The sequence below is a fragment of the Gasterosteus aculeatus genome, chromosome 13 (assembly GCF_964276395.1).
Source record: "Gasterosteus aculeatus chromosome 13, fGasAcu3.hap1.1, whole genome shotgun sequence".
In the NCBI taxonomy this organism is placed as follows: Eukaryota; Metazoa; Chordata; class Actinopteri; order Perciformes; family Gasterosteidae; genus Gasterosteus; species Gasterosteus aculeatus.
Genome location: NC_135701.1, coordinates 1,860,887 through 1,885,667, shown reverse-complemented (window position 1 = coordinate 1,885,667; position 24,781 = coordinate 1,860,887). Strand labels below are relative to the sequence as shown.

General features: G+C 43.3%; 1 protein-coding gene across 4 annotated transcripts in view; it reads left to right on the top strand.

Moving 5' to 3' along the window:
• The first annotated feature begins 6,664 nt into the window (after nt 1–6,664).
• The window catches only part of adgrd2 (adhesion G protein-coupled receptor D2), a 30,917-nt gene continuing 12,800 nt past the window's right edge, over nt 6,665–24,781 (top strand). For 2 of the 4 annotated variants that reach the window (XM_040195136.2, XM_040195135.2), the window contains exons 1-19: nt 6,665–7,109; nt 7,370–7,427; nt 7,573–7,812; nt 7,901–8,530; nt 9,935–10,057; nt 10,731–10,825; nt 11,350–11,640; nt 14,411–14,522; nt 15,033–15,158; nt 15,434–15,542; nt 16,264–16,369; nt 16,451–16,506; nt 16,703–16,829; nt 16,941–17,044; nt 17,192–17,294; nt 17,605–17,758; nt 18,335–18,468; nt 19,210–19,325; nt 23,034–23,154. In XM_040195136.2, coding sequence (XP_040051070.2) covers nt 7,065–7,109; nt 7,370–7,427; nt 7,573–7,812; nt 7,901–8,530; nt 9,935–10,057; nt 10,731–10,825; nt 11,350–11,640; nt 14,411–14,522; nt 15,033–15,158; nt 15,434–15,542; nt 16,264–16,369; nt 16,451–16,506; nt 16,703–16,829; nt 16,941–17,044; nt 17,192–17,294; nt 17,605–17,758; nt 18,335–18,468; nt 19,210–19,325; nt 23,034–23,154 — 2,850 coding nt within the window. In that variant the 5' untranslated portion in view covers nt 6,665–7,064. The remainder of the gene's footprint in view (nt 7,110–7,369; nt 7,428–7,572; nt 7,813–7,900; nt 8,531–9,934; nt 10,058–10,730; nt 10,826–11,349; nt 11,641–14,410; nt 14,523–15,032; nt 15,159–15,433; nt 15,543–16,263; nt 16,370–16,450; nt 16,507–16,702; nt 16,830–16,940; nt 17,045–17,191; nt 17,295–17,604; nt 17,759–18,334; nt 18,469–19,209; nt 19,326–23,033; nt 23,155–24,781) is intronic. The other 2 variants (XM_040195134.2, XM_040195133.2) reach the window with 2 other exon arrangements.

The window sequence follows — 24,781 nt, the reverse complement described above, 5'->3', positions numbered from 1 at the left end:
ACGGCAGAGGACGCAACGGCGCCCTCGGAATGGGCGGAGCGTTCACTAACTGACACTCCGGGCGGGACGCGCACCGGCGGCTGCCTGGCCAATAAAATTGGGTCATTATCCGGTCTAGCGTTTTTTCGTATCCCATGTGACCAGCCTTCAGGTTATAGTGAGCCACCTGGAAAATTACTTCCCGGCGGATTTTCGGCACCAGCAACTGAGTGTTTTCCTGCCCCGTCCGAGTGTCACGACTCACTCTAGTCTGTCCCTAATCAATGAAAAGTGCGGAAATGACTGCGCTGCGTCAGGGCGCACCAGGTGACCATCAATACGTATCACATGGTCCGCTCCGCGGGTTCCCCCTCCCCGTCTGCAGTGTCGGACGACCCCGCGTCACCGCTGAGCACAGCACACATCTCGCATAACCCTGTTGGTCGTGAACGCACCCCCGCACCCCCCCCCCCCCATTAGCTTATAAAACCCCGACCAATCTGTACCCAAAATGACGGGGTGCGTCAGGCGGGAGCTAACCGCGACCTTTATTCTATGCTTTTTCCCTGTATATCTAATTTCCACCAATACCACAAGATACTCGTGAACATCCCCATGCACACAGCGTATTCCCACCCGGTCTGCCTCCACCAATGCTCCCTGCCGAACCAGGCTCTGGTGAATCATAGACTGCGTGCAGCCCGAATCTACCATCGCCTGGCGTGTACCCCCCTGGATTCTTAGCGGAACGCGGTACGTCGCTCCCGGACCGGGGGAGGGTGCCGGAACGCCGGCCACTCGGATCGCCTGTCCCACCTCCATCAGCGGGCACTCTCTCCGGAGGTGACCAAGCCGCCCGCACCTCCAACACTCCTGCCCCGGCGCTTGAGAACCTCTCTGTGAGTTGAGAAGGGTGCCTGGGTTCCCCGGGGCCGGTGGGTCGCGGGCTGGGGAAAAAGGTGCCTGTCGCAGAGCCAGTCTGGGTTGCTCCTCCGTCCGCGGCAGCCTCCCTCCCCGCGGCGCAGCTCCTGGTCGGGCAGACACCGGCGAACTCTCCCGGTCCCTCTGCCCGCTGGGGTGCCCCGCCAGATGGTCCTCTGCCAGGGTGATGGCCGCCTCCAGGGTCGTTGGACGGTGGCACCGGAGCCACGCCGGCGTCCGGGCCGAGAGCCCCTCCCCGAACTGCTCCAGCACCACCCGCGCAATCACCCCTTGGACCCCCCGAGCGCCGTCCGGCTGCAGCCACCTCGTGGCGGCGTCTATCAGCCGCTGGCCCAACGCAAACAGGGCGGTCCCGCGGCCCCAGCCTGGCCTCCCGGAACCGCCGACGTGGTTCTCCGGCGACAGCCCCAGCCTGTCCGTCACGGCCTTTTTGACGTTGCCATAATCGCGCCGCGCCGCCGGTGGCAGCCCCATAGCCGCGGTCTGCGCCTCCCCAGCCAGGAGAGGCAAAAGCCGGACCGACCACTCCCCCGCCGGCCAACCGCAAGCCTCCGCCGTCGCCTCGAAGGCCTCCAGGCACGCCTGTACGCCGTCGTCCCCCGCCATTCAGTGGAGCGTGAGACCGGCGAACGCCGCGGGCTCCTGCGCTGGCGGCACGGACTGCGGTCAGCTGCTCCAGCGCCTGTCTCCCCACCTGTGCCTGGAGCGCCGCCAGGAACAGCCGGTTGGCCTCTGTCTGCTCCCGTTGGATGGCCGCCAGTTCCCTGATCATGTGGCCGAGCGCCACAATCGGCTGGGCCGGTATCCCCTGCTGGTGGTTGCCATCGGTCAGTTCCATCCCCCAGTCACGTTGGGCGCCACTGTCACGTGCGGTCCTCTTGGGGGGATGGGAAATGACGAGGATACAGCGTACTGGTTTAGCAACAGTCTTTATTGAACCGTTTTTGGACAGCACACACGATCGGCTTCATAGAGCCCAATGTTGAACTTTTACCTGATGAAACCTGACATTTTACCTGCCTTTTATAGTCATGTATGCTATATCAGAATGATTTTAAAAACGATCATATAGAGACAGTAACGGTACAATATTGGAACAAAGTAATGTATTGGTGTGAACCCTGTTGTGTTGCTGCATGAACTCAGGGGTTGACTCAGCTTAGTAATGTCTCACTCGAGCTGAAGCTCTGTCCAAAGAGGACAACAGACCCGTCCCTCCGCCCTTCTTCCCTCTGTCTTTCCCTTTCTTTTTGTTTCCTATATTATTTATATGACCGCTTTAAAAGGCGGTCTCCGTAGCGACCCTGGGACCCCTGCTGCTGTCGACCAGGTCCTCAGTAGCGTGCCTGATTGATGGCCAAGGGGCGGCCATAAAGACTATCTGCTGTTGCCAGATTAGGCCAGACAAATGCTAGGAATGTTTGTTTGCAAGAGAGCATTTGGGACTCATTTTCTGCACTCAAATTTACAGAACCAGCCCATCCTCATATAACAGTTTGTATCACATCTTACTCAATTCAAACAAAAGTTATTCATTTTTCGTGGGTTATCCTACAGCAACACGTCTCGATTCCCATGCATATTGTCTTTTCGGGAAGCTTAGTTAGCAATACCATGATAGGTTTAGTAAAACTTTGGGTGGTAAAAGTAACTACATGAGTGGGGTTATTTTAGCAAAGAGGTAATGTGAATAAATCAATGTTTACTTCTTGTTTCACGAGGGGAGCAAATAGCAGTCTTCTGGTTGAAGGGTTTTCATAGTTTTCTATGCGATGAAGCGAGGTGGAATTCATATTTGATAATATCAACGTAACAATTACAACATTATGAAACATATGTAGAATTCAATCCGAAAGTATTTATAGAAATCTCGATTTGTTTCTAATTATTGCATTTTATGATTATGTCACTGCACTGTGACACTGTTACTAGAGTAGTCAACTTTTCTCATGCTCATTCTGCCTTCATGCAATTGACGACAAATAAAAATGTGGGGTAGGGGAGGTCACAGTGTTTCTGTTCCGTCCATGGATACTGCTGAGCCTGTTCTTCTGGGAAAAGCCTTCATCGGGCTCCACATGTAGGTCACCGGGCTTTTGTGGGCAATGATGCGAGAGACCACCAAGTGTTTGACGTTTCCATACCAGTCTTACAATCCCCAGGTTGTCATGGAAATACACTGGGTGGCAGTAGCAGCGAAGTTACAGTGGAGGAAAGAGCAGGCAAAGGGAGGAGGGCAATTAGCCCGCACTCTTTTGTAAGTTTCTGCTCACTTTGGCCAAGGCTGTTGATGAAGAGAGATCTGACTAATATGAGTGTTTGTTGACTTCTGGCAAGAAACAGGACGTATATGAGCAAGTTGTCATAGTCTCCTCAGGGTCTGCAAGTCTTCCCTTTGGCCAAAACACATGAGTTAATAGATGTTTTATACGGCTTTACCTACTGAGAATGCCTGAAAAACTAGAATTTCTGACGTGAATTCCCCTGAAGGCTCTGTGAGGTAAAGGCAGTTTGCAGAGTGTGGTGTTGACTCAGAGCCAGTGAAAGAGCGTGTGAGTGTGATCGTGTAAAGAAACACTCTGCCCCTTCACTCCAGCCTCAAGATATACTGCTGTTAATGTACATATGATAAGAGAATAGGCAATAATGCACCCAAGCATGTTTGAGCCAGCAGATCAAGAACACATTGGGAAGATTCACAACAGACATTTTTCAAATGTTTCAAGTAGTTACGTAGGTCAGTGTTACGTCAACATGTTATGTGAACGTGTTGCTCTGGGATGCACAGGGAAATGCCTGCAGTTCTGTTGACTGCCAGTGTTCATGACCGGTAACTCGATTATAATTGACCGCGTTATAGCACCCGTATTCACCAGCTGTCAGCTTTACAAGAAGTTTACTATTCCACAAGCAGCGTTAGTGGTTGCTTCCATTTCTTCCTTTTCACAAGATTTCCAAACTCTTTTTCAGAAATGTATTTGGTAGGGTATTGACTTTTTGTCATTCAGATAGGTATATATTAAATTACACAGACTCAAATGATCCTATGGTCACACCTGTAATAGCTCATTTTGTGGGTAGAAGAAACAAGTTTTTAATTTCCAACAATCAGTGGGTCACCAAACTTTTGTTGAAAGCATTTTAAAACATGCCCTATGAATTTAAAATTGATCGATATATATTTCTCTTTCTCTATATAAAAACAGAATAAAAATAAAAATTTCAGTAGTGCAAAGTCTTTTGGCTATTGGATCTCCGTCCTGAAGATAATCAATTGCTATTCCCCTTGGAGTCCAGACCCTGGAGTCGTGGTGATGAATGAGCAGCATGACCGGGATGGTGAGCGCAGGTGAGTGGTGGAGGAGGCTCACATCCGATCCGGTTAAAATTACAACTGACAGGAAAACATTTCTTTAAAGTTTGACAGAAATGGTGTGAATGGCTTATGGAAACTGCTGCAGCTGTTTGGTGAGAGTAAGACTGATGGATTCAACTTAAGCTTCATTATTTCCATTTTATATGACTTCATACTGCAACTTTTCTCTTATTTACGGGAAAGACCGGTGGGTTTCCAGATTTTAACATATAAAGATCACATTTTTTGTTGCCTGATTTATTATTATTATGTCCTGAGTTCCTTTACTTCAGTAAAAGTAGAAGTATATATAAATATTTTGTTACCAGTAAAGATCGCAGCGAAATGTCACGTGTCATAGGATGCTTTCCTTATTGCTAAAGGCTTTACATCTTTAAAAGCCGCATTTGAATGTTTCATCTGCTTAAGGTGTAGCTGATATGAACTTCTACATTGTTTGGTAGTGTAACAAGCGTTCATCATTTTTTAAGCTGATTGTATATTATATATTTTGTATTTTTACTCATACAAAAAAATCAACTCCAAAGCAAGAAAACAGAAATGATTTCTCTCTTTCCCGTTCGCCCACGTGCCAACGTAATAAAAGTAAGAAGCAGAATTGGAGAAATTAATTCCACATACTTTGATTATCCAGTCCACTGCAGTGGTCAGGATATTTTACAGAACAGCCATCGAAACATCTGCCATTTATGTAATAAGCTATTTGTAACATTAAATTTGCAATAGGTCTAACAGAAGAGTAATGTAAACATGCCAATGTGAGCCATTGGTGTTCATAAAAGAACACACAAAGACAGGAACATTAGTAGGATCACTACTGTCGGCTGTCGACGAGCTTTTACTTTCTACTTTTTTTACGAGAGCTGATAGAATACTAGTGTTGTTTTGATAAACTTGTAGTTTTTCTTACAAATACGCTATCATCATGGATATCACCAGAAATAAGTGAAAAAAAGTTTGTGTACTATAAGTGAATGTATATATCTATAGCCTTGCACAGCATGTTACTGCTTTGCACTATTCCAATGTTCTGTTCACCTCCTATTACTAATCAAAATGAGCGTGCAGTAGCTCTGTAATTACCTTGCATGTCATCGTTCAGTATAACCCTTCCCCATGAACATCTTGTCTCTTTGTCTTCACACACACACCTGTCAGGACACAGACTGAGATCAGAGAGAGACTGAGCATGTAGAGCCTGAATAGCCCTGATGCCCAGAACTCAGTGGTCCACAACCAAACGGATTGAGACAAAGCCAGTCATTGCTATTCCACCCAAGTATCTAACTGATCAAGAAGACAAAAAGGTCCTGCACACGGCTCTCCCTCATGCCCTCCTCTTCTGTCGCCTGTACATCTAACTGAACAACAACGGGGCTTAAACAATATGAAAAACCAAGTGTTTACTGGCAAACATTTGCACGGAAGATCAATGGGTAGGTAACAACAGATTCCAAAAGGTTTTTGCAAAAACTATTAAAGATTTCTGTTCTTAAAAATCAAACCTTTGGAATAAAAGATACATATTTAAAGTTCAAGTTTCTTAGCGGTGTATAACTCTGCCTTAGATGCTTGTCTTAATACAAGCCCTAAAAACGGTACATGCTTAGTAAAACCAAACAAATGTAATTTTCAGTTAACATGTACACACGAAAAGATCCATGAAACATTTTCAAACCCACAGGCTTTGGGGTCACTGCAATTTATAATATGTGCTTGTACAGCCGCTCTTGCTTGTCCAACAGTATGCTACATTCAGCAGGTACAGAACTAACATCCCACATCCTTGTGGGTCACCAAAGGGTGCTAACTTCAAGTGTTCTCCACTGAGAATAAACACACACAAGTAAGCAAATGTATGAACAAAGATACATGAAGAAAAAGTCTGAATAAATTGTAGTCATTCAGTGCTACAGCAACTGAACCATGTCTGTGTGTTCAAGAGTACAATATGTTTGTCAGCAATAGAAAGTGACAGACACATTTTCTTTCTCTTTACCCCAAATCTGGATATGGGGCTGATATGCTTGACTCTTTGTTGAGTCAAGCATATCTGCCTTTTGACGTCAAGCAGATGTCAAAAGGCATTCAAAAGCTTGCTGGACAAGTAATAAAAAACAACATACTAGTAAAACGAACCTTGTATTGGCTATGACGATATGTTCTACTATGATGTAACTTTAGAGATTACTATAGTAGGCATAAAAAAGGGCTTTTTGGTAAAAATGTCCACCGCCCTGCTGGTCGGGATGAACTCTCTGTGCCAAATGCTTGACACTGCTTGCGTAAGAAGGGCTCTTTTAAAAAATTACCACATTTACATGACAAAGGCAGATGGCTTCAGGGTACTAAAGAGGGGGAGGGAGGGAGGGGAGGGAGGGGAGTAAGGAAAACCAACAGGCACTCTTGGACAGACTCACTAGGATTGCTGGCTGTCGCCCTGTCAGGAGACCAGAAGCTCTGCTGGATATGCTGGATATTGAAACCGAGGCACTGGTTGAGTCTGGACCAGATTTTGCTTTCATCAGTCAACGCATGGAGTTCCTTCCCAGTTCACTCAAAGGGACTTTCTGCTGCTTTAAAGGAAAATGGGGACGGGGCGACAATAAATCAGGATATTACCTCCAGAATTTTTGGAAACTACCTCTTAAAGACTGACACGCTTACAGGGTCTTGTATTCACTCTGTGACGTTTCCTAAATTAAAGCGGAAATATCAATTTCTTCATCAGTGGTCCATCTCAGTTGGAGACTACACCGGTCTAGAGATGACTGGATCCCTGCATATTGGACTTATACTTTTCTCGTTTGTGGTAATGACCATTATATACCAGATAAATTTAACAAGCAAAATAGTTTTTGTTATTTGTATTAAATGCATCGTATTGAAAACGCTAATAATTACAATTTCAACTTTGGAATCCTCTAAATTGATAACTATGATTGTGTTTTCAAAAGCCTTTATAAACCATCCGCTCTCAAGTTGCAGATAAACTCCAACTTGGGAATGCTGCTTACAGGCAAATGCGGAGCAATTGTTAGAATAAACAGTAAACACGACTTTCTTCTGTAGGTGGTATGTGAGAGCGAACCAACACATGCTGGACCAGACACAGAGGGGGAGTCACATGGTGAGACTGTTCATCACTTTTAGTGGCAAAGCAATTCAATTCATATACTGACTTGTCTTTTCCATCCACTCCATCAATCCAAAAGCCATTGAATTTCTTCTTGATTCACATGCAACTATTTTTCATTCATTCTCATTTTCTCCAGGAAAATCACCACTGGTCCATTTGACTTCTCACTGGGCCTTCCAGCTGGCCAATACCTCGCTGACCTTCTCCAGGGCCGACAGATTTTGCAGAGGCCAGTTCAGCTCCCTTGCCACTCTTGAAGAGTCAGAGGACCAGGAGGGAGTCTTTGAGCTGCTTCAGAATACTAGACCTCGTTTGCCTATCTGGGTCAGGGATCCAAGCAAAGCAGCCTCCAGGGCTGTGGCCCTTTCCAAACAGTGTGAGTGCAATCAGTGGAACATATAACATATAAAGCACGTTGAAAATACAAAACACTTTAATCACCATGTCCTTCTTCTTTTTTTTAGATGCAGAGTTCTCTGCTCTAAATTTCCCAAAAGAATCCCGCGAGGGCTTTGCTCGTGTCAACATGTCCTTTCCCCCGCTGCCGTCTGTCAGTGTGTGTGTTCGGGTTCAGTGGAACCCAGAGTGGACTGAGGTGTCCACCATCTTTTCCTACGCTGCGCCTATCTTTACCAATGAGTTCCAGCTAAGAGGCCAAGTGGATGTGCAGGGACGCATCCTCCTTGCGCTCATCATCCACGGGAAGCACCTGCCGTACAAGGCGTCCTTCCCCAATGACGGAGCTTGGCATCACATATGTGTCACATGGCTCCGGATCACTGGCCACTGGGCTATCTATGTGGATGGAGACAGAAAGGACATGGGCTCAGGCACAGACTCTCCCAGGAATATCTATGGGGATGGTATATTTATACTGGGTCAGGACCAAGATTCATTCGGAGGAAATTTCACCGAGCCTTTTTTTGGAAATATCACAGACCTGAATGTTTGGAATATTTCTTTGGAAACAAGGGATATCCAGGCTCTCAATGCATGTTCACCCATGACCCCGGAAGTGCTCTTCAGTTGGAATCTTGCCGACCTAAGCAGCCACCCAACGGTTAAAGAGGTTCAGGTTCTTCTTTTTTGCCCAGGTAAGATAACAGTGACTGATCCTCTCTGAGGGGGTCGCCATTTGAAATTGTACCTTGTTCAATCACCCTGTGCCTATATACGGAGAACACAAATAAATCATCCTTTAAGTACCTATTCAGACCAAATAAAACCCATTGCCCCCCCCCCCCCCCAAAATACTCCCTGAAAACGTTTGGAATAAAAAATATATATATGTCTGTGCAAATATGTCTGTGTATGCGCGTACGTGGCGCTCACCCTTTTTCAAAAAAGGCAAAGGGTACACAAGTGGCTTTTACTTTTTTTCCTCCATTCTCAATTAGGCAGTGGGAAGTCGTCAGTGATGACCGGAGAATCTCCACCACAGTGCAACTCAAATTCTGTGCTAGAGCTGGAATATTTCTTCTCATGCACACAGGCGAAATTGAGCAAATTTCCCACATTAGCTTCATTCTGGCCCCATCCTTCGTGCTCCACCGCATTTTTTTCCCCTGCAAGTATGCGTATGAACACACAATAAGAAATTGGCTTTTCTTTATATCTGGTATGCACATATGCAGGTGTTTTTAGCCTGTTTTATTTGTTAGCCTTATAGCTTAGCTTTTGTTATTCTAAAAGGTACTTCCTCCAGAGTATATCACAACGTTTTCATAACCTGCCTTGATACTGGGCTGTGTGCGGTACTGTGTGCTCTTACTGTGGGCAGAGTATAAAAGTAAAGTGAGATGAAAGCATGCTGGGATTTTGAATTTGAGCTGAGCAGTTGAATGAATGAATGTCCTAATATGGTAGTTGTAAAAGGGCTTTTGTCGTCACTCAAAGCAATCAAAATGAGTCCACTGACATGGGGACAGATGACAGATGACTGACAGATTTCGGTGAATTTCTTTTGGGCGAAATACTCAACATCTTCAATGTTATCAAAATTCAAACTTATACCATAATCTTCTCTTCTAAATGTCTTTTGTTCATAATAATACTATAAACATGCTTATTATTATATTCCATAATCTGGGTTAATATCTTGTGGATAATCCCCACCCCAAAAATCAGCTTTGTAGTTTAACCATGAGGAGAACGCTGATTTATTCAGTGGTTTTGGTGACTCTAGTCCAGATACACAGGATGACAACACGGAGGGCAGTGACAGTGAGTGTGAAAGGAGGGGATTCCCACAGCTCCAGCAGAGTGGGGGCTGCTAGTGGAGGAGCAGAACGGCATGCACTGGTGAACAATACCTCTCCCACAGTTTCCTCTTTAAGGACACATGCAGTCAGCTTTTTATTACAGAGACAAATCCTTCCTCAATGTCATTTTCTTTTTAATCAAACCTCTTTTGATTTGCCCGATTTATAGTTTGCATGTTTTGCCAGTGAAGGCACAAGTTGACTTTTGAGTCACTGTGTGCGTGAATGTGTGTGCAGCAGTGCACCAGCAGATGGAGCTGCATGGCTGCAGGACGCTTCGGGGATGGTCACAGCAGCTCCCGCTGCTCAGCTGGACAGACTGCTCTGACCCGCTGCTGTTCATCTGCAGGAGCAGAAGAGGTGAGCATCTGTGTACAAGAACAGACCGGGCCTTGTGATAGAATGGTATAATATTAGTGTTAATAGAAACATTGGCTGGTAATAATGATATTTATTAGACAGAAAGGCCTCGTCATTTTAAGATCTCAAACATCGTCTGTCCTGAAACCCTCACATCCGCACAGAAAAAAAGATTCAAAGAAAATAAAAACCTTAGTGAGAACGTCAGAGGAGGATCAGGAAATTATTATTAATAATCTCTCGTATTCATCTGATGCTCAATATAAGTTAAAGACATTTGTACCCCCTCCTTTTAAAATAAAAATAACACTGACTTCATTCTTAATAATTCTGCTATAGCATAATATGCCATGCACATAAAAACATCTTTGAAGTAAACCTTCCATCTGAAATTTAGAAAAAGGAGTTTATAAGGTGTTTAGTATGTAATTTCAAACCTCTCGAGTAAAATGTTGAGGTGTGAGGATACAATGTCTGCCTGCTGTCACTAAACTGTAATATTTGAGCCTGAAGTGAAGGAAATCCCCCGCTGACACAGGTCAAGGTCAGAGGTCAGGCTCTGCTGGGAGTTCACTGGTTTATTCCCATGACGTCAGCAGGCTCGTCCCGCTGGGGGAGCGGAGCATCCTGCCCTTACGTCATCCACTCTGCTGATGTGTTTTCTTTGGCACAGAGCGTTACCTGAAGATGAAGCAGATGACAGACTCTCAGAACTCCGGGCCCACGGCTTTTATGAACCATCTGATGAAGCTTTCCAACAAAACCCAGGTGGACAACTCCCATCATTATTTAGCATAAAGACACATCTTTAAATGTGTTTTCTAGGCTCTTTCCTTTCAAATGACTTCTGAGGCTGTTTACCACAGTGTTTTATAGAAAACAATTAAGATCTACTCTATCAGAAAAAAATCTTGAGGATTTCATTACTAAATTAATTCAAAATGATTTGACCTCCTCGTTAATTTTTTTGGTTAGGATTACACCATTGCAATGATAACACATTCAATTGTACATCTGATATGTGGGTGTTTAATAGGGTTTTATTTCATTCTACAAAAACTTTAGAATTGAGAACGAGGTGTGCCTAATAGAGTGCACTGCTACTTACACCAAGTATTACCTAAATAGCTCGACATGCAAACAACTTTTTTGGATTTTTGAATTTGATATCATGACATTCTAAATGAATATTTTCACAGTACTGACGAAACAAACATGTCATTGACACAAGATGATAAAAATAAAGAGGGCTTGTAGCTCTGTCTCACCCTGTGTCACTGACCCCCCCCAAGGCAGCGCTGGTGCAGCAGCCGTCAGGCCTGAGCAGTCTGGCCGAGGCCTCCGCCCTGCTGGACCTCTCTGCTCAGGCCTTGGAGGACACACAACAGGAAGCACTGGAGCCGACAGACATGGTTTCCATCATCCAGCTGCTGTCTCTGGCTGCTGACGTCCCTGCTCAGCCAGGCACAGAAGCCACCGACCACAGCCGGGACGTGGCCCAGGAGCTCAGCCAGCACTTCATCAGCGTGGCTGACAGGATCTTCGGTGGAGACAACGCCCTGAAGTGGGAGGCCATCAAAGAGGTAGGACCGATGCCTTGGCACTGCATGTTCCTCTCTGCAGCACTGCTGCTCACTGTGCCCGTCCATGCACTTTGTACACATTGTACATGCATGCGTCTGACATGGAACCGCATAGATTTAGATTAAGAATATGAGAATGTCCTTTATGACATCGAAGGCCCCGTAGCACCCGATACGTTGTTGTTAGAGTCATGTAAACCTCCTGAAAAGACTAACATTTCTTTACTTCATAATCTGTCGAATTGTAAATGTGAAGATATGCGCAATGATACATTACACTAAAATACATCGGGAGATGAACCCATCCATAACCATGCTGATTGGTGTTTTCAATCAGAGTGGATCTTCGATTACATAAAAGCACCAAAGGCCAACCAGTTGATATAATCTCTGTTAAATGTTAACGAATTTGAATTTCATAATGAATAACAGGTTATTTTTGCATCTATTGATCCTAAATGTCTGAAAGAAAATTTCTAAATTTCTGCATTGAAAAAGTGGTTCAAATGGAATTTGAAATGTCAAAAAAAAGGTAACCTTTTCCCCAGCGGAAATGTTAATCCTGTTTCATCCCTTGCTTCAATCTCCCGTTCACGGCAATGTGCAGCATTATACACCAAACAGAACAGTTTGAGGTTGCCGCTTATTCAACTGCAGCTCTCCTGATCAACATGTGTGGATGTGCTTGTATTGTATCTCCTCTATAAGCAAACAGACATTCTGCCATTTCACAAACAATGTGTTCTTATATTCATTAAACAGAAAATGTAATTACATTATTTGTCAAAAGGTATTACATATTGGACACTGTATTACATTATGGTTCTTATTAATGGGTTTGATTACTTATATTGCATCAGATTTTGGATCAGGTTCACCGTAAATCCTCCCTTGCAAGCCGGTTTTAGTTTGTATTTCAAGCTTGTAGTTTGAGAGTTTTCTCCACGCTCTTTATTGCAAGTATACAGTCGGGGCAATGTGAATTTTTCTTAATATTAACTGCAAGTAACTTTTACCTGAAGTAGTCAGTATTTAGCTGAGAAGAAGACTTCCACCCTTCATTCAATGGATTTAATAAATACACCACATTAACAGGAATTACAGCCATTTTCTCAGTCATCTGCATTTTCAGGGGCTCAGAGGTAATTGGATGATGAACAAAGAGGTGTCAATGCATCCATCTGAAGTGGATGATGGCAGAATCACTTTCTTGGTGAAGAAAGTCTCCTCCATAACATTTGCCAAAGTAATGAATTTTCTGGATGTGGTTGTCAAAGTCTCCAATCAAGAGACGCCGTCATGGATATTAAAACAGAAGATTCCCAACAAGTTGCAATTCAGTGTGAACAAGAACAGGAAGGACACATTAGACAGGAAACATCTGAGGAAGCCTGATCAGTTTAGGAACAGGATTCTCTGGACAGATAAAGCCAAGATGAACTTGTACCAGATTGATGAGAAGAGAAGAGTGTGGAGAAAGGAAAAGCTCATGATCCCAAACATACCGCATCACCCGCCAATCATGGTGGAAGCAGTGCTATGGCATCAAGATGTAAGGCTGCCAATGGAACTGGCTCACTGGTCACGTCGCGATAGAAGTAACGGGATGAATTGGTGTTTTGGGATATCCTATCCGCTCAGATTCAGCCTAATGCTACTGAGCTGATTGATGGCTTTTCTCATTGCAGATTGTTAATGACCAATGCAGACCAATGGAATATTCTCCAAGGCCAAGTCCATCACCTGATCTCAACCCAATTAAACTTGCTTTTCTCTTACAAATGAAGGCAGAAAGTGCTACAAACCCAGGCTGGTCAATTGGTCTCAATTACTTTCGAGCCTTAAAACAGGGATTACTGTTCAAAAGTGTGTGTATTACTAAAGTGATGAAGTTTTTTTGTTTTTATTATATCCATTGAATTAAATTTGAATGTCTACACTTCAACCAAAGGCAGACTGCTTGAGTTCAAATGATTAAACAAAACAACAGTTTGAAAATATTTATGGTTATAGTTTGGCCAGCTATCTATCTGAACAGATGGACAGACAGACTGATGCCATTTTGCTCTGAAGCACTAGAGGGCAGTGCGCTTCCATATTTCACGTGAGCTCATCATCTTCACCGAAATGAGAAATTTACAACAGGAATAGTAGAACAGAGTAGACAAATGTTACAGCTCCATACGTATCTTCCGATCAAAAGTAGAATTCAGATAGAAAACCATGCTTTCATCCAGTTCACAGTTGGGGCATTGTGTTTTCTTACTCCATCATTTTGTCACTTCACTATTTATGTGTGCAACTTGATTAGGAGAGCCGTATGACAAGTGTTGTGTTTCTCTCTGCACTTGGCTCCCTTCCCCCCCGGGCCTCTCAGCGCTCCAAGGCCACTTCAGCCTAGACTCAATGGATGAGCAGCACTCTGAAAAACTGTGCTCATCCTCAAAACCTCCCTCGCACAGCTCAAAGCTCTGTCTCCAAGGCTCAGCTCTTAGAGGGCATATTGAATTCAGAAAGAGGGGTTGCAAAAAAGCAACATCCACAGCATCCACCATTATAGGCCAATCTATTGACCTGTGTGTGTACTCTGTAGCCAAACTGTGCGTAAACTCCGGGGAAGAGTTATTGACGGTGAAAGCATTTACTCTGCGGCATTTGAACGGTCATTTTGAAATGTAGGCGTAGATCCTTAGCTATGACAACTATGCTCCGCAGGGTACAGTGGATAATGGTTTCTGCTGCCGAGACTTCAGTATTTGTGTGTTTCTAGGTGGTGAACGGCCCCATGGATGTAGTCAAGAGTATCGACCGGATGGTGACGTGCCTTAGCCCTCGCTTGATGGTAGAGACTGATCACCTGATCATTCACAGACCCAACATCAGTGAGTTGCACACACACTGACATACTGAAATGTTATGGTACATGTATAATAAAGGAATTTTGTTACAAAGGATGACACATTTGAGCCAGGTTCTGGGTCCATTGGGGAGGTCCTTGAGTAGACTTGTAGTGAGTAGAGAAAAAGGATTCATATACAAACCTAGCACAAAAAGTGAGGAAAATCTTATACCGTAGGAAAGCCTGTTTATTTCCCTTTTTCAATGGTGCCACGTTTGTAAGGAACACACATTTATACCAACAGGCCAATGCTATACTGAGTAAATGTTGGATTCTTTCTATTAAAAAAATGCAATGGAACCTATGAATTAAAATTTTTTCATTCTCCAACAATCATTTTGTTGAAAACAGAGCTCAGATATGTGTATGTTGACGCAGCTAGTATCACTGTTTCCACACAAAAGAAACTATTACAAATACATAAATCCTTGAATAAGTCAGTGTGGTGTGCAATTTCCTTACATTATGTTTGTCCTGTTTCATCCTATCCCAGAAGTGGAGGTGCAGCAGCAGACGCTGCAAGGAGGATCCAGAGGGTTTAGCTTCTGTGGCCCTGAGACCTCCAAACTAGACTGCATTTCAGTCCCACATCAGAAGATACAGGCTCTCCATGACAACGGTAGGTCAAATGCAATATTCATGTTTTCCTCCTGTACTTTATCACAGCAAAGAGTCATTGCAAAGAGAACAGATGTGTTGTATAAAACGACAACTTAGTGAATGTGTAGCATTCACCCACTTACACTGCCAAGGTCTAGCACTGAAGTGCAGATGGAGGCGCATTGTTGAGTCTTGAACAATAAGTGATCCTAAATGAACTACAGTTCTCTCTGTATTTGGCTGTCTGTTGTAAGCTGAAGAAAGCCTCATCCTCCTGTTGTGTTGAATGTGTAGGCTTCGTTAAGCTCACACTGGTCAACACGTGGTACGGTTCTCTGTGGCCTCTTTTCAATCCGGAGGAGAACATCACCATGGTTCCTACCGTCACTGATGGCAGCCAGAGGTAAGGTACATGCAGAGCTGGAAATAAACACTTTTTGCTTTCCACTGTACAATCACCACACTGATCATAGAATAACATATTGAATTCTTCAACTGAATTATCATTTAACCCAAGCTTTGGTTCATCAGTTCTGCAAAGCGAGGAGTGAAAAAACATTACCATGCCGAAAACTGGTTTTGTCCACCAAAATTCTCATTGCGCCCACACCTCTGTCGCCACATTTTTGGTGAATGAGACACCACATGTTCCAGGACTATGCAGATTTTTGAACACCTCATTCAAATACAGCCCCGTTCAGTGGTTCGTCTCTTACTTTAGCTTCTAGAATAGAGGAATCCACCTTCACAACACAGGCACGCCAAGGTATGCCTAATTCATTCATCTGCCCAAAAGCTTCCACAGAGCATCAAAGGAGGTTTGTGAAAATGTGACGCAAGGCGCAGCTGAGAACCAGAAATTTGATTGAAAATCAGAGCTTGGAAGTCATTTTTTACATACATTGTTACGTTACATATTACATATCTTCATGCCTTTTTGTCTACCCATTTGGGTCTGCTATCTGTAGTGTGTTGTTCTTTACTAGCATTCTTAAAAACATATTAGCATGGCAGCTGGAAAATAATTGATTAAATGAACTAATAAAATGTACTTCCAAAAAGCATTTAAAAAAGGTGTTCTTGTTTTGGCAAAATAATATGAGAGGAATTGTGTACATTTCCAGGTATTTGGGCACTGTGCTGGGCTCTTCTGTCATATCCACCACAGTGATGGGAGACAACCAGCCGGTTAGCACAGCGGTGCGCTTCCAACTCCAACACAGAGTACAGGTTAGCAGAATCCCTCAAATCTCCACCCTTCTTTTCACTAAATAAATCTCTTATCTGGTATACATTTCATTTGTTTGACAGAATCCCACTGGTACTGTCTATGATCCAGTCTGCGCCTTCTGGGATTTTGATCTCACGTAAGTGCCAATGAATGTTTTGAAAAATGTCAATTTGGAGGTCTCATATTCCTCTGTAACACCACAGTTATCTTACCTGGTCCAGTAAAGGAATGGGATAAATGTTGCCAAACCTTTAGATAAGGAGCATATTGTCATTCTTGGCATTCCTGTGTGTATGTAGATATGCAAATACGTGCCGTTTGTGTCTTACTAGTCCAGAGGCTGGTGGGTGGTGGAATACCAAAGGTTGTGATGTAGTGTCCAAACAGTATGGATACACTGTTTGCTCATGCAACCACACCACCAATTTTGCATTGCTACTGCAGGTTTATGAAGCCCAGGTAACATTGCTGTCTCCAATTATCACGTTGTATTTTGTGTAGGCTTTCATCTACAGTATGCTATTTACAGCTCATGTGCTCTGTGTGCGTGTGTGTGTTGGGGGGGTTAAGAGGAGCCCAGAGAACGAAAAAGCTCTACAGGTGCTGACGTTCATCGGCTGTGGAGTGTCTCTGTGTGGCCTCCTCTTCACCTTCATCCTCTTCATCGCTGTGGGGTGAGTCACAGACATCAGAGAGTGCACTCTTTGAAGCAAAGAGGGTGAAAAGTGTTTCATAAAAGCCTTCCAGATTCACATCAATAAATGAAAGGAAAATACAGAGAAATCCTAAAACTACTGCTGTGTGTTTTCTTTCATGGACAGTATCCCAAAATCAGACCGTACCACTGTCCATAAGAACCTGATCGTTGCTCTGGCCATTGCTGAGCTGCTTTTGATGTGCAGCGACTGGGCATCTGCCAATGAGGTCAGACTGTGTTTTACTGTAGGAGGTACATTCATGAAATATTTGGAAAAATTATTGTTTCCAGTACATTTGAATTGCATGGAAATAAAGTCACCACTGCATGATAGTGGCTCTTGAGCAATGATCCTTCAACAGGTTCACCTACAGAAACCTTGTTATGACTTTTACTTCCACTAGATAGTCGAGTTTGATCGTCTTCTGGGGTTAGGGTTGGGGTCATCATCATGAGACTCATTCTACTTGGGGAGTACATTTGGCACATTATCCTAATGATACTATGTAAATACTTATTATACGTAATATCTTGTAGGCAGCATGCTTCGTGGTGACGGCACTACTCCACCTCTTCTTCATGGCCTCCTTCTCCTGGATGTTGGTGGAGGGCCTGCTGCTCTGGAGCAAAGTTGTCACAGTCAACATCAGCGAGGACCGCAGGATGACGCTCTACTACATCATCGGCTGGGGTAAACTCTGATCTGCCATGTTGAAGTTTGCTTCATGAACTAGTTCCCTTTACATTACCATGAGGCATGAGTTCTAATGTCATGGTCTTAGATTTGAAATCATGCAGTCTTTGGGTTCTTTTTCAATTAAAAAAAGAACCCAAAGTCAGAATCCTCTGTCATTCTGCATCATGACATCATCAGTCATCAACAGATCCGGTGCCAGCAGTTCAATAAGACAGTATATATGTCATCGCCAATTGATGAGGCGATACCTTTGTAGGTACTAATACAAGTTAAGAACATGGATTGCAGTTTAATGCACTATCCCTCACACATGTCATCTTCATCTCAAGCTGCAACCTTTTAAAAGTCTTGCAGCTGCTACTGTTCATGTTTCTACATCTGTGAGGGTGTTTTATGTCGCTGAGAATAGTGTGTGATCAAATGAAGGTGTTCGCCTCCGCTCTCCTTGCTGATGTCATCAGACTAGGTAGACTAAAAGAACAAACCAGACTAAATAGTCTGTTCTATTTAGATTTGCTTGTTGTCACAACACTTCCACTGCTCATCTTCTTCTACCAAATTGTTTTCTAGGACTTCCTGTTCTAATAGTTGGTATAACACTGACAGTATCAGTGGAAGAGTACAAGGCAGATGATCACTGCTGGCTCAATGTGAAGACTGACACCATCTGGGCCTTTGTGGGACCTGTTGTCTTTGTCTTGGTGGTATGTAATCTCAATGTGTGTGTGTGTGTGTGTGTGTGTGTGTGTGTGTGTGTGTGTGTGTGTGTGTGTGTGTGTGTGTGTGTGTGTGTGTGTGTGTGTGTGTGTGTGTGTGTGTGTGTGTGTGCGTGTGTGTGTTCACCTGCCTCATATACCTCCATGTTATTTAAGTCTTTAAATATGAGTAACTTTTGAATTTCTTGTTGATCGTAAAAATATTGAAAAAAGAGAAATAATTATCATTTTATTAATGGATTCAATTCATTTCATCTTTAAATGTGTTTTTTGTGCACTCTGTCTCTTTAAGGTTAGACTCTCAACCGCCCCAACACTTTAGAGTGAAATCTATATCTAGATATATTTGCTTAGTAATACATTTGTCCATAGCACCAGGAGGTCAAAAACTCGAAAACTGAGATTTAAAAAATGTATGGAGAAATATTTTAATGAGCAAGTCACCTAAAGCTGAGCACACGGGCGATGTTTCCCGGGCCAAACCACTACTAAAAAGCAGAGAGCACGTTGTTCCACAAATCATTAATGTTGGAGGAAATGCATTTAACATTTACCTTGAGACAGTGCTTACCATAGTAAAAAATACAAACAAAGATTTGTTTGCTCAGAGCCTGATGAGCCGGGTACACGTACCCCTCTTTACATGTGAGTTTGAGGCCAGTTGCATCTGCCACAGCTCGTCTCATGTAAGCTGGGGGCCATGTTGATGCTGTTGTCCTCTGAATGCAGGTCAATACAGTCGTGCTATGTCGAGTTGTCATGGTGACGGTTTCCAGCGCTCGTCGTCGTGCGAAGATGCTCAGTCCAAGCTCGGCGTCAAAGATACAGATCTTTGACCTCACCTGGTGAGATACAATGGCTTCTCTCTCTCTCTCTCTCTCTCTCTCTCTCTCTCTCTCTCTCTCTCTCTCTCTCTCTCTCTCTCTCTCTCTCTTCTCTCTGTCTCTCTATCACTCTATCACTTTCACACTCTCTATCACACTCACTTGCTGTTTCCACAGCCAATAGATAGAGTGTAAGAGATTGGGAGCTTAGGTTCGGGAGTCTACTGTGGGAGTTTAAAGCTTATCAGCATAACACCTGGTCCCACCACAACTGTGTGTGTGTGTGTGTGTGTGTGTGTGTGTGTGTGTGTGTGTGTGTGTGTGTGTGTGTGTGTGTGTGTGTGTGTGTGTGTGTGTGTGTGTGTGTACTACATCTTGGGTTCTGACTATTTACCATCTAACAGGGTTATGTTCTTTTAGACACTTGTCAGTGTCATCAGTGTCTTAAACGTGATATATGTGAAACAACAGTCCGAATGTTAACTGTTAAAGATTTTTTTTAGGGCCATGAAACAAGGTCATCCTACTGTATGACCACATCTTACAGGAATATTTCTACCTTTATGATTTATAACCACATTAATGGATAAGGTTGGCAATGTTCTTACCATCAACATATCCTGTGAAAATACGCAAAAAATGTGCCAGTTTGAGTAGTTCAATCAGTATCTTATTCAACCACAACAGTGGAGCTTATGCCGAGACATAATACTTATATATGCTTATCCTACATTCAATATCAATTCAGATATACTCAAGAAAATAGAAAATAAAATAAAATAATAAAATAAAAATAATTTGCACTCAGGATTCAATCAGGAATCAGGAACATTTATTGCCAAAGTATTTTAGACATACAAGGACTTTGACATGGCGGGTAGAATATAAACTAGAGGAAAATAAGATGAAAATAACACAACAGTAAGTGATCAAGTGTATGTATGTGTACGGTCCGTTGATGAGCCCAACTGCCGATGGGAAGAAACTATTTGTGTGGCGGGAGGTCTTGGTCCTGATGGACCTCAGTCTCCTGCCAGATAGAAGGGGCATAAACAGTTTCTGTCAGGGGTACTTGAAGCGAACACCAGCGTACCAGACGTTGATGGAGGAGCAGAGGATGGACTCCATGATGGCCGTGTAGAAGTGGACCATCATCGTCTTTGGCAGGTTGAATTTCTTCATCTGCCTCAGGAAGAACAACCTCTGCTGAGCCTTCTTGGTGATGGAACTGATGTTCTGCTCCCACTTGAGGTCCTGGGTGATGATGGAGCCCAGGAAACGGAAGGACTCAACAGTGGTGATGGTAGAGTCACTCCGGGTGATAGGGGGGGTGCGTGGAGGGGGCTGCGTTCTTTCTGAAATCCATGACCATCTCCACTGTCTTCAGAGCGTTGAGCTCCAGGTTGTTTTGGCTGCACCACGACACCAGATGGTCAGACTCCCACCTGTAGGCGGACTCATCCCCACCAGAGATCAGTCCAATGAGGGTGGTGTCATCCGCAAACTTTAGGAGCTTGACGGACTGGTGGCTGGAGGTGCAGCTGTTGGTGTACAGGGAGAAGAGCAGAGGGGAAAGAACGCAGCCTCGGGGGGAACCGGTGCTGATGGACCGAGAGGCTGAGACATGACTTTGACTTTGAAATATTTAATTATAGTTACTATGTTGTCTCCATGTTAATTAATGATCAACTAAAACCCATAGGGTTGTATTTCTCAAAGAAATAAAATTAATCATTAATTAAATTAATCATTGTGGATCTTTATCCAATCTACCCTTATATATTACAAGACTTCTCTATCTTGTCCGTGGCTTTATATACTATAGGATATGTCAGCTGAAAGCTGTTTCTATTGGGTATGTTCAGCCGCCGTGAAGACCCTTGTACTCTGCATAGGCCCCCCTAGCAACGTACAGCCGCTGTGTAAAAATAAAGTAGTTCTATTCAAATTTTTCATATCAAGCAGTCAACAAATAAAGACGTAAGAAAATGGATAGGTCTAACGGCGTCCTTCTGTGAAGTAGCTCAGAAGCATCATCTCTTCCACGTTGGTGTATCAAGCCCGAGAAGGATCCTGAAAAGGAACCTGCCATGTACAAGCAACTGAACGGACAAGGTGTTGCATCAGGCTCTTGCTGCCTGCATGGTCTATACCACCAGTAGAGAAAGTCCATCAAATGGAAACTTGCCCTGCCTGTTTCAGGGGCCAAAGTGTTGCAAGAGCAAGGCACTGCCTTTAGCTGGAGGAGGTTGAAGTAAAGGTCCTCCGGCTCTGCAGGCCCTTCATGTCCATTAACTCCAGCGATACCACCTGAAGGGCAGCTGCCCCACACTCTATAGCCCCAGCACTTTGACCAGCCAGCTGTCTTTGGAATGTGGGCTGCGAAGTCTTCATCCAAGGGGGGCTATGCTGGGATAAGATCACTCTGCTAGTTGTTTGGTATTGGGGGCAACAATTAAGCCACTGAGCCATTAAAGCCATGGCAGAACAGGCTCTTCTATCCAAGGGATTTAAAGCAGGTCATCCACTAATGATCGAATGTTCGATTCCTGGTTCCTATACTACGCAAGACACTGAACGCACAAATGGATCGGTTAGGGAGAATGTGGCAATGATTGGACTAGACTGACAAGCAGGTGGCACTTGGTTGGCAGCCTCTTCCATCTGTGTGTGAGTGAATGATACATGTTAAATATTCCCAATGAACAGTTCACTGTGAAATCACAGTCAAGAGCAATAGGGACATTATTTAGGGACGAAACATATTCAAACACAAATGAAATAGAATTCCCCTCCATGGTATATGGGTAAAGGCAGAAATCTCTGAGACCGATGTCTTGAAACCCAAACAAATACACACTATTTGTTGCATTTTTCAATCAGCATAGCATACGAATTAGATTGAAAACCGGTCAGCACACAGGAATTAAAAGGAATTGCTAATATGGCTTATAGCTGAGGAATGTCTTCATTTTGGGGTAAAGGTCCTTCAATCAAAGAAAGAAAACAACAACTAACAGTTGCACCACCGTGCTGCCCACATATGCGATGAGTCATAAACAAACAAGCACGGGTTCTATTCCACCCAGATTCTTCCTTTGCATATTTATGTCTGAGGACAGTTTCACAAACGCCCCCCTCCCCTAACTGAGTGAAAATACATGTCTGTGCTATATCTAGAGTATTACGTGAATTCAGGAGATTAGAGGGAGAACAACTTTCAAAAATAAAAGGGGAGAGAGGGACGTGAGTGCTGGCTTTGTCCTTGCAGACATGGCGCACTATGAAAACTCAATCTCTCTACCCAGGTGCAGCAGTGTGACAACAATAGTGCTTCGAACAAAGGCAACCTTTTCTGCCTTGCCCCATGGAACGGTTATTGGTCGTATAAGCACCAGGACCACAGAACGGATGATTGCAAAGAAACAGGAGTATGTGGTAGGCGGTCAAATCTATAGCTGTGCAGATATGTATGATCAGAATTCAAGGAGGAAATATTCAAGGAGGTCATCAAAATACCTTGAAAACTCCACTTTACTGGCCCTTTACTTGTGTTTTGTATACTGGTTGACAAAGAGATCAGATCACTAAGGCAATCAAAGGAGTCGGAACACAAGTTTTTTTCCTGCGGTCTGTTAATAATCATGCATTTTTACTTGAGAGTAATTAATCCACATACTGTATGTCCACTAACAAATCATCTGTGGGCATTCTGTGTATATTTTCCAGGGCTGTGACCCGTCCAGTTCTCATCTTGCTGCCAGTTCTGGGTTTGACCTGGCTGTGTGGAGTGCTGGTGCATCTGTCGGTAGTACTCGCCTATATCTTCATCACTCTCAATGCACTCCAGGTAAACAAACTCACCGCACTCATATACTGGTTTTCGGCAGCCGCAGGCAGCTGTATGACCTTTATTATATGAACATATTTTTACACATCAGAAGACTAATAAGGGTTCCCATTAATCCCCACAGAAATGTGCAGATAGACAAAGTAGTTATAGAGTTACTAAAGTTTTTATTATGGGTGTGCCATATTCGGAAAAGAGGCCAAAAAACAGTCTTAGTGTGCCACAGGTTGAGCATTCAAAGGGACAGAGATTGGATTGGTAGAGAACAAAACCAGAGCTCACCAAGAGAGTGAATTCTGTATTCTATTTGTTAGGTTGCATGAAACACCATGTTGGGGGTTAAAGGTATTCAAAGTATTTCGATGTTTTTATAACCTTTTTGGGGGTTTGATATCAAACTATAAAAAGAGAAAACCCATGACTTGCAGACAGCACACAGCCAAAGCACAGCCAGAATCAGCTCCTAGACACATCTGACAAGGAAACACTCAGATGAATATGTTTTAAGCAACCTACGGCTGGACCAATGTAATAATTCAAACTGGGAGTTTACTTTTTAATACAGAATACCATTAGACAACATGATCCGATTTGGCAATTAAGCAGAGGCCCCCCTCCTTTGATAGCTTATCTTAATGCAATGGTTCCCAAACTGGGGCCTGCAACCCTTAGTGGGGGGCGCAGTGGAACTACTATATGCCACCAAATCAAATGGTTTCACCCTTGTTGTTTACATTGTAACACACGGTTGGTTAACATTTTAACACATAAATAACATTGTTAAATCACAGTGCATAACATTGTAACACGTGGATAACATTGTTAAATAATGGTAGTTAACATTGTAACATGTGGATATCATTGTTAAATAATGGTGGTTAACATTGTAACACGTGGATAGCTTTGTTAAATAATGGTGGTTAACATTGTTACACGTGGATAACTTTGTTAAATAATGGTGGTTAACATTGTAACACGTGGATATCATTGTTTAATCATGGTGGTTAACATTGTAACACGTGGATAACATTGTTAAATAATGGTGGTTAACATTGTAACACGTGGATATTATTGTTTAGTCATGGTGGTTAACATTGTAACACGTGGATAATATTGTTTAATCATGGTGGTTAACATTGTAACATGTTGATAACATTGTTAAATCATGGTGGGTAACTTTTTAACGCGTTGATAACATTGTTAAATCATTGTGGTTAACATTGTAACACGTGGATAACATTGTTGAATCATGGTGGGTAACTTTTTAACACGTTGATAACATTGTTAAATCATGGTGGTTAACATTGTAACACGTGGATAACATTGTTAAATCATGGTGGTTAACATTGTAACACGTGGATAACATTGTTGGATCATGGGGGTTAACATTGTAACACATGGATAACATTGTTGAATCATGGTGGTTAACATTATAACGCGTGGATAACATTGTTAAATCATGGTGGTTAACATTGTAACACATGGATAACATTGTTGAATCATGGTGGTTAACATAGTAACGCGTGGATGACTTTGTTAAATCATGGTGGTTAACATTGTAACACGTGGATAACATTGTTAAATTATGGTGGTTAACATTGTAACATGTGGATAACATTGTTAAATC